General features: G+C 38.0%; 1 protein-coding gene across 1 annotated transcript; it reads right to left on the bottom strand.

Annotated features, from left to right (window-relative positions):
* Positions 1-1,227: 1,227 nt before the first annotated feature.
* LOC138643572 (kelch-like protein 10) lies at positions 1,228-9,867 on the bottom strand. Its single transcript, XM_069732452.1, has 5 exons — positions 9,650-9,867; positions 8,278-8,767; positions 6,725-7,342; positions 5,921-6,070; positions 1,228-1,675 (listed from the first exon to the last, which is right to left on the bottom strand). The coding sequence occupies exons 1-5, from the start codon at positions 9,826-9,828 to the stop codon at positions 1,313-1,315; spliced, it is 1,800 nt and encodes a 599-aa protein (XP_069588553.1). The 5' UTR covers positions 9,829-9,867; the 3' UTR covers positions 1,228-1,312.
* Positions 9,868-10,237: the final 370 nt, after the last annotated feature.

Here is a 10,237-nt window from a genome sequence, read left to right as displayed (position 1 = left end):
TACAAAATCATACTCCTCTAGCACCTTCCCATCAGCCTTCACTGGCTTGCTACTTCAGTACAGGTGTCCAGGCCTTGACACACTATTGATGTATGGCAATGCTCTCACATCATGATATCTGAACATTCATTCTGACCAAACAGGGATCAACGAGTCGGGGGCTACACTCACAATGATACATGAATTAGCCATTCATGTGTCATTCATCAACTGAGCAGATTTTTTACTGTTTTTTAGCCCCTTCCCAGCCCATCCGTTTATTATACTTAGCAGTCAGAATATTTCAGAATATAATAAATGGCTTTTAAAGGCAATTAGGGCTCATTTTATTTGCCAACCGCATCCTAGTTGCTTCCTATTTTTCCGTTCCATTTCTTTCACTGAAGAGGTATGCATGCTTCCAAGCCAGTAAAACACTGGGAAAGTCACATATTTTTATTCAGGTTTATCCCTAAGCAGCAGATTCATGAGACATGGATGCAAAAGGGAAGCAAATTTGGAGCCTTTCCATTTGCATCCGTGTGTCACTGATCTCCATAGACTTAAATTGCTGAGTCTGACCCACAAATTGGACAATAGGACGTGGTCTGCGTCTGACAGATCTTACTCTTGGATCTGTGATTTAATTGGAAGTGTAAACTCATACATTTATAGTTACTATAGCACATATGTATGAGTGTTACCGTCCAAAAAAACAGACCGATTTTATTCTCAGGTTTCGTAGGTTCCTAATTGCTTTGAAGATGCGTCAATTTGTTTCTGATCCAGTCTTTTTCAGTGAAGTGGGTAGACCATCAGGACTTTTTATCCATTGAGTCTTAAGAATGTATCAGTTAAAAATGGATGAAACTAGGATGAAAAGCTGAAGTACAAAGTATTCCTAGTTCATCTAAGCCTCACGGATTCCCATTGACTTTCTCACAGTTCCCCATAGACTTTAATGGCCAAATCTGATCCACAAAACAGATAAGAATAGGAAATGTTCCACAGATATGGATCGGTTTTTAAAACTAATGTGTGTATGGATCAATGAAATTCTTTGGATCTAGGTGCTGTCAGAGAAAAAAAAATCCGACAGATCTAGGAGGTGTCATGTGTGGATGCATCCTTGTGATAATGCTACTGCATGCTCCCCAAGCTAAGATTTACCAGTCATCCCATTTATCCATCTCAGATGTTTGTGTTTAACATTATCCGGATCATGAACTGCAGTACAAATACTATTTCAGTCAGTTTGTTGAACGTTTATTTTTTGCTGGTCTGGTGGATAATGCTTGCTTGTTTTGTATGAAGTTGTGTTACGAATAATACATCATACTGGAAGTAAACCAGTAGAGGAGGACGCTGTGACCATATCTCCGGAGTCGATGTCTGGGCAGGCTGTATAGTCTCTGATGTTGATGAGGCCAGGGACCACACAACAACTTAAGGCACTTCGGTTGATACTCATGCCATGGACATCATACCACTCGTTTGCTTTTTCATCATAACTTTCAACATTTAATGTTGTGGTAAATCCGTTGAATCCACCTATAACCAAAAGAAGGTCATCTATTACTTCTATGCCAAAGTTGCTGCGTGGTGAGTACATGCTTGGCACGACATGCCAGGTGTTGTCCACAGTGTTGTACGCCTCTGCACTTTTTAAGCGATTTATTCCATCAAAACCTCCAACCTGAAAAATAAAATAAAGATCATTTGAGTTGACTATTTAGGCTATCCTGTCTTTTTTCTGGCTATTGTGGGGTCTTATTCTACACTGCAATATTTTTATGTATTTAGAATAGGTTATACATGGTTTTATGTGCTGCCCCATAGTGGCTGCTCATCTCATGGGAGCAAATTGTCTGCCCGGCTAGGATTGGGGAACCTCCAGTCAACCTGACAATTTAAGTAACATGTGAACACCCCTTTATATAAGGTCCCTATGTGACTTAGATCATAAAGAGGAATCCAATAGAGAATGCCAAGGCATCGGACTCAGATGTGCTTGAAAGTAGAGACAAATACAATCACAAAAGAAGACATTTTGTGTATGAGGCAGCCTTTTTCAAGCCCAGATTGATAACGTGGGACCCTGATTCATCATTTGCCGTTTTTTGTTTTTTTTGCATCTTTTTTATGCTGGTGGATTTAGTTCCAAATTCATCAATTGTGGGAAAAAATGTTTGTGGGGCTCGTAAGGGATAATATACAGAAGTGCATGGTAGAAAAATTATGATAAGTGATAGTCTGATTTATAATTATTAAGAGGTGAGAAGAAACCTGGATAAAAGGGTTGTTGTAGATATAGTATTTTGATATGTTTCCAAGGCATTTAACACTGTCCAACATAATGAGTACAGTGGCAAGTAAAAGGTTGTGCACCCCTGATTAAAATTACTGTTATTGTGAACAATTAAGCATGTTGAAGATGAAATGATCTCTAAAAGGCCTAAAGTTAAAGGTGACACATTTCCTTTGTATTTTAGGCAAACAAAATAAACATTTTCATCTTTTACATTTTAAAAATTACAAAAAGAAAAATGGGCAGATGCAAATGGTTGGGCACCCTGAATGGCTAGTACCTAGTAGTACCCCCTTTTGAAAGTATCACAACTTGCAAACACTTTCTGTAGCCAGTCAAGAGTCTTTAAATTCATGTTTAATGGATTTTAATTCATTCTTCCTTGAAAAAAATTATTCCAGTTCTATAAGATTCCTGGGTCGTCTTCCACGCACTGCTATTTTGAGGTCTAGCCACATATTTTCAATCAGATCGGGGGACTGAGAGGGCCATTGTAACACCTTCAGCTAGCTCCTTTTGAGGTATTCTATTGTGGATTTTGACTTGTGCTTATGATCATTACCCATTTGTAGAAGCCAACCTCTTTTCAATTTCAGCTCTTTTACAGATGGCATCAATAATTTGTTGACATTTCATTGAATCCATTCTTCCACATCCGTACAATGTTCGCCATGCAATTGGCTGCAACACAATCCCAAAACATGGTTGATCCACTCCCATGCTTAATGGTTGGCAAGATGTTCTTTCCCTGAAATTCTGTGGCTTTTTTCTCCACACATTGATCATTGTGACCAAAGAGTTAATTTGCATACTTTTAATGCTGAATTTTTGGTGAGGATGCAGGAGAAGTTTTCTTCTGATGACCCTTCCATGAAGGCCATATTTGTGAAGGAGTGTCTAAACAGTAGAATAATGTCCAACAATGCCAGATTTTGCTAAATCTTTCTGAAGGTCTTTTGCAGTCATGCGACGGTTCTGATTTGCCTCTTTAGCAATCCTACAAGCAGCTCTCACTGAAATTTTGCTTGGTCTTCCAGAACTTATCTTGACCTCCGTTGTTATATTAACTGCCATTTCTTAATTGCTTTTTAAACTGAGGAAAGGGCAGCTTGAAAACGCTTTGCTATCTTCTTATAGCCTTCTCCTGCTTCGTGGGCCTCCACTATTTTCATCTTCAGAGTGCTAGGCAGCTGCTTAGAAGAACCCATAGCTGCTGTTTTTTAGAGGAAGCTGGGAAATCTGCACCACATGGCCTTTCCTGACAATGATAGTGAACAAGCTATAACCCTACAGGCTAATTAGGTTCTGAAACCTAGGTCAAAGTTATCTGAGCACACAAACTTTTGCATCAGACTTTTTTTTGCAATTTTTAAAATGAAAATAATGACAATATATGCAGTCCATGGAAGATCTTCATAAGTTACATGCTGACTTGGAGAAACTGAGCGTGAATCCAGATTTGTTCAATGTGGAAAAATGTAAAGTTATGCAGATGGAAACTAATAAAATGTGAGCTTCATAAGTTTTAGGGAGAGTAAAACTAGAAGAGTCACTTGTAGAAAAGGAACTGAACTTGTTCCTCACAGACTAAATAGTATAACACAATATCAATCAGCGGCTTCTAAGGTCAGTGGGATATTGTCATACAGATGTCGTGATTAACAGTTAACAGAACACAGATACCACAAAAAATTATATTTGACAACTAAGTTTTTTGTATAGTTCATCTGAGCTTGGCTACATCTGTATATTAAATGAGCAATGGACCTGCGAGACATTGACTTAATACTATCACTTTTCAAAGCATTAGTGCGACCTCATCTGGAATAAGCAGCTCAGTTCTGGGCACTATTCCAATTCATATAAAGGATGTCCTGGAGCTGGAAAAAGATCAAAGAGCCACAAAACTGGGGAATGGAGGATCTTAGTTATGAAGAAAAGATAAAAAGAATCATCTTCACATTTCTTGAGAAGAGATATCTAATGGGGGGACGTGATAAACTTTTACAAGTACATAAATGGCCCACACAAAAAATGTGCTGTTTCTTATAAAATCCCTCAAAAGACAAGAAGGCAGTCCCTCCACTTAGAAAAAGAAAGGTACAATCTGCAGAGGAGACAGGCTTTCTTTACTATAAGAACTATTAATCTTTTGAATAGTCTACCGGAAGAGTTGGTCACAGCGGGAACCATCAATGGTTTGCAATAAGATTTGTAAGCTTAAAAGAAAATAACAGAAATTCTTATGTACATTTATAAAATACTAGATGTTGTCCCGATTCAAAAGCATCGGGTATTCTAGAATATGTATGTATGTATGTTTGTTGTGCTGTCAGTGGTGTTTAAATCCCGCACTAATATCGCTGATTGGCTGATATCCGAGACAGACAGACAATTAGACCCTTAGACAACACAATGGTGGCACTTGACAGCAGTGGAGGACAATGATGATTTCAGAATTCGCGGCAGACTGTGCCCATCGCTGATTGGTCGAGGCCAGCCGGCCTCGACCAATCAGAGACTGTGCACGTCGCTGATTGGTCGAGGCCTGGTGGCCTCGACCAATCAGCGATGCAGGATTTCCATGACTGACAGCCAAACCCTAAGACAATTATATGTATAGATTTGTTCAAAATGTTGATCGAGTCGATTGACAAACTTGGATCAGTAGGAAAAAATCTTCTCTTTTAAGGCAGACTGGTTCATGCATTTTGGTTGTACTTAAACTCCTTCCCTGCATTCGTTCCCATCCTTCAGTTGAACTTAATGTACATGAGCCTTTTTTCAACATGCAAAGCATTGTAACTATGTAAACTAAAGAATGTAATGGTGTCATACAAAACTACAACTCGTTCCGCAAATCTCCAAATGGCTATTTATGTCAGTGGAAAACTGAAAAAGATATGGCTCTTGAAAGAATGACAGTGTAAGAACGAAAATTGATAGGAGTGTGTTAAGACAAATATTGGCTACACTTCGGGTCTATCTTTAACTAAACATCAGCCCTGATCCATTATTGCTGTGCAACAAAGTTTTGTCTAGTTTTGTTTTTTTTGTGTGCACAAAAGTCATTGTACTAGTTGCATGTTTTTAAATGCATTATACTGTATATTTGTTCAGTGACCTTTTTGTTTTGTTTTCTGCTTTCTGAAGTTTAGTTATTCCAGATGTCTTAGGCTCAGACATTATTTGATTTATTTATTAATTGACACTTTTAAAAAAAAATTGCATAATTTAACACAACTTCACTCCAGTCCCCCCTGATGCATTTTTTAGTATGCCAGTATTTTTGTTCAATTTTTGTGATTTGTTTTGTGTCATCATGCAAATTTTAGTGCCAAAAGACGTACAAATTGTTCAAGACAGGAAGAAAGCTTATTGTGAACTGTGCACCAAATTCATGAATTTCATGGGCCCTTTTGATGAATTTGGCACCAAAAACAGCAAATACCATAAGACAAAAACAAAAAGTGAGTTACAAAAATGCAAATGATGAAGCGAGGCCATCGTTTTCAAAGCAAGAAATATGTTCTAGAATTATAAAATTCTGATTGATGAATTGGTCAGCTTGTACATTTTTGGGATTTGCTTCATGTCCATTAATAACAGGTTTTAAATATAATTAGTCCATACCACATATACTTTTTCTCCATAGGCAACAACTCCCACTCCACTGCGTCGACTCCCCATTGAAGAAATTATACTCCACTGCATGGTATCAAGGTTGTACATCTCAGCAGTGAGCAAGCACTCGTTCCCATTGAATCCTCCACATATATAGATCTGTGAAAAAAATAATAGTCATAAATTTTATACATACAATTTTTTATACATAAAGAAGGAACTACCAAAATGTACTAGCATCTCAATAGACTAGTAGAATTAGAGAACAAGAATAAGGAAGTAACCATCAAGTGTGTTGCTTCTGGGTGTGATAAAGGGAACCTGTCTGTTGACCATGCTATCCAAACCATGGACAGCTGGAATCAGAGCCAAGCTGCATACTTATAGGTTTGCTATAAAATATTAACCACTCTAGGTGATTAACAGGTCTATCCCAAGGTACACCTATGGGAGAGACCTATCAGTTAACTAGAGTAGTGAAGAGAGTAGTGGACGGACCAGTCTCGTCTGCGAGCTGGATCTTTGAATTCTGTTTTCTCTTAAATGCTAGAGCTTTACAGAGAAAATGTGCATTCCTGAGTGTGTGTGACATTAATAAGGCTGTATTTGCATCACAGAACTAAAAAGGGGTTAAATAGAGTCCTAGGAGACCTCCAAGTGTCATACGTGTAATTTTCAAGCAACTAGGTCCTTTGCAATATTGAGATTCAAGGCGAATTTAAAAATCTAACCTTTGGGGAAAATTTAGAGACGCTGTCAAATTTGAATTTCACGCGATCCGCTTGTATCTAGTTATGATGACTATCTCCTTACCTTATCATTAAGTGTGGTGACACCTGCATCACTTCTTTGCTCATTCATAGGGGCAATCAAACTCCACTGGTTGGTTTCTGGCTCGTATCGTTCAGCAGTGTTCAGACGAAAATGGCCATCAAAGCCTCCCATTGCATAGATGTTTTCATTCAGAATTGTGACACTGACATAACATCTCTTTGAATGCATCGGTGCTACTTGCTTCCATGCTTTCTTGACTGGGTTAAAACGTGTTACATCGTTAAAATAATCCACACTATCAAATCCACCAATAAGGTACACATAGCCGTTTAAGTATGCTGTTCCATGATAGGCTCTTGGACTTTCCTCTTCACATGTAACATTGATCCATTTGTCAGCACGAGCATCATATGATTCCATGGCATTGGTTGGTCCTCCTCCACTCCAACCACCAATGGCAAACAAGACTGCATAAGGAAGACGGGGTCTGCTCATAGGACTTTGAAAATCAGAATGTGAGGGGCCATTAACATTGAGGTTATGCATGGCTTTGAAAGCATTAACTAGAATAGGTTTACATTCTTCATTGTCTCGTATATAGATGTTGGATATGACATTGTTGCCATAATATTCGGTGGGCATGAAGGCAAAGCGAACCTGGAAAGAAATTTAATGGTTACTAGTGCTTAGAAAAGCTGTTAATAAATCAATAACACAAAAAACATTGTAATATTTTGTCAAAGAAATATGCCTTTTTCTCCACCTGTTAGCCTTTTCTAATACCCTTTGCCTCCTGAACTTATATAACTCATGTAGAAAAATCTGTCTCATTCAAAAGATTGTCAATTCATCGAGGGATCATAATACAGTGGACTATTAAGTCTATTGGATGGAAAGAGGGAGAAAGGGTTCTTTGTAGTAAGCGCCCACCCCCCCCCCTCGCCACCCTCTTGTACTGGACTCACAGCTACACTGCTCTCTACTTCTATATAATGTCCTCTGTGATGCTGCAGCTTCTGTCTACATTCCACAAAGTGATAGGGGAACATGAATCCCTATTGTCTCTCTTGTCTCCATGTACCATGTAGAGGAGACATCATATCAGCTAGTCTACTCCCAATAGCACATTGACACCTGAAATTTATAGATAGGAAACTTAGTGAAAATGCAGAATAAAAGTCATATAATAGCCAGAAATAATGTTATTTCTGATGTACACACAAATGACAGCTTATTTTGAAGTCAGCTGAGAAGACAGGTGTGCTTTAAAAAAAGAGAATCAATTGTGTCTCGCAAAACAATAAAAAGTATGATAAAGGCAACGAGAAAAATGTGAAATCAAATACATCTACTGTACTAAGCAGATATTTGTGCAGTATATCTTTATCTATCTATCTAAGCCCGAATGTGAACATAAAGCATCAATGTAGGTGGCATAGTGCTTAGTAAAAAAACAAACATTCAACAGCACGTTTTTCTTCTTCTGAACCAATGGTCAGACCTTCACTGACATCAGCTACATGTTTCAATCAGCTTTTGTCAGAATACTTTTAACTCTAGGTGAAGACTTCATGATAAAACTTCAGCATTACCTCTGGAAGAAGAGCTGAGATATACTGTTGCCGGCTTGCTGGGTTATAATTGATCCACTTTATGATAGCTTCAAATGCAGCTTCCTCGTGTTTAACATTAAGCTCATCTTTCTCTAAAAGATCTTTCAGTTCGGTAGCTGACAGTTCAAGAAACTCATCTGAGGTGTTCATTATATTTTCGAAATTATGCAAGATGTAAGCATATGCCTTCTGGTGAAGCTTGGGGCAATAGTAATACTCAGTAAACTTGTAGATACCAATGCTATTTTCTGGGCACAGTTGGTTTATCATGAAATCAGAACATTGTTGAAGAAGATCTAGAATGTTGAAGTAATCTGCCGCAATTAAGAGATTTTCCACATTGTCGGCATTGATTGGGACAGTCCGTGTATAGGCATACTCTAGAATAAAGTTCATTATCTCTGGAGAGACGCCAGATATGTCATACGCCTTATCTTCACTGTTGTTCCAGCTGTTTGTGAACAATGCTCTGCAATTAGAAAGAATGTAGAGATAAAAGCATGATCTAGGTGAAAATTGCATTTACCTACAAGAAACTATTAAATGGAACAATATAGATTAAAAGTCAGGACCTTGATTTAAGGTGAATGGAATTTGCCTCAAATTTTTACAAAAAACTTGCCCAAATACAGATCTCCAGAATTCTCTTTGGGTCAATCCAGCAAAATGTTATCCGTCCAGCCACCATGTTTTAGATTATAAATAACCAGGAAGGGGTTAAAAAAAATATACACATCCGTCCCTTACATATCCTGATGCCCTTATCTTGTCCAGTCTTCATTAGACCATCTTTGGAGTCTTCTGGGGCTCTACTATGTTTACCACTTTACACAAACACCATCTTCAGCACCATCTGTGGTGACTAGGCCCCGTAATGTCATGGTCAGACAGGGCTGGTTAAGTATATATTTTTTATTCCTTTTTTTAACCTATTTTTAATATGTTTTGGTGCCTGGAGAAACCTCAGAGCATAGTAATTCTCACTCCATTCACATAGCTAAAATTCCATACAAATGAAAATTCCTGAAGAATTTTAAGCAAAGCTGCGAATTTTACATTTTTCCCAAATTTGCCCATCTCTAGTTAAAGGGGTCCCCTAGAATTTCTGGCCTTTCCTTATGATGTCAATGTTTGTTTTTTTTAGGTCACACTAGAGTCTGAAAGCATTCTAGAGCGATTTGACCCTCTTAATGAACATGAAAGGGCCGTGAGTTCTGTTGTTTAGTGAGGGTTTCATATTACTGAAATAATTAATTCTGGAAAATCCTAATATCCATAGAATTAGAGTTTACAGCCAATCGTGAGCATTTTCATAAAATTACATTTCCCTGTGAGCATCTTAAATACTGACCTAAAGTAAGGACTGCAGCCACATAGGATAATCTTATGAGCATTGAACTCTACATCGCCAACTTTGATGACAATGTCACACAGCTTGCCCTCCATTCTAAGCTCATTAAAGATATTGAAAGCCACAGGGATCATTTTGCTTTCCATGTTGCTGGTGTAAAAGCTTTCCTCAGGATCCATTATGAATGTATGGTGGCCTATCCTGTCACTGCGTCTTCTAGTCTCCAAGCTGTTCAGCTAATGGAATCAAAATCTGATGTTTCTTTATGACATCACAATCTGCATTGTGTGTTGGAATTCTGAATGGAATGACCATAGAGTAATACAGGAGTCCCATCTAATTACTTGTATCAGAGTTCCATAATAATCCCCCATATAATCTCATCTGACGTTCCATAATAATCTATGTTCTAGCTATCTACATTATTTTTTGCTTTGATTCATATCACTGATCTAATAGATTTTTCTTCCATTCAGCCGTTTATTATATTTCTGTCTCTTGTGTACACTTGGAGCCAATCTCTATAAATCAAAGAAACAGAGCCACAAAGTATCATCAGCTATGTTTCTGACAGACCTGACCCATTCA

Source organism: Ranitomeya imitator, chromosome 6 (assembly GCF_032444005.1).
Source record: "Ranitomeya imitator isolate aRanImi1 chromosome 6, aRanImi1.pri, whole genome shotgun sequence".
Classification (NCBI taxonomy): Eukaryota; Metazoa; Chordata; class Amphibia; order Anura; family Dendrobatidae; genus Ranitomeya; species Ranitomeya imitator.
Note: the sequence above shows the minus strand (reverse complement) of the source record. Positions and strands in the feature narration are given on the sequence as shown.

What these genes read in the sequence shown, in the direction of transcription:
- LOC138643572 (XM_069732452.1), bottom strand. Translation starts at nt 9,828, where the DNA reads ATGGATCCTGAGGAAAGCTTTTACACCAGCAACATGGAAAGCAAAATG. An exon ending in GGCTGCAGTCCTTACTTTAG is followed by an intron (nt 8,768 to 9,649) that starts GTCAGTATTTAA and finishes TTCTAATTGCAG; the next exon opens with AGCATTGTTCACAAACAGCT. An exon ending in TCTCAGCTCTTCTTCCAGAG is followed by an intron (nt 7,343 to 8,277) that starts GTAATGCTGAAG and finishes ATTTCTTTCCAG; the next exon opens with GTTCGCTTTGCCTTCATGCC.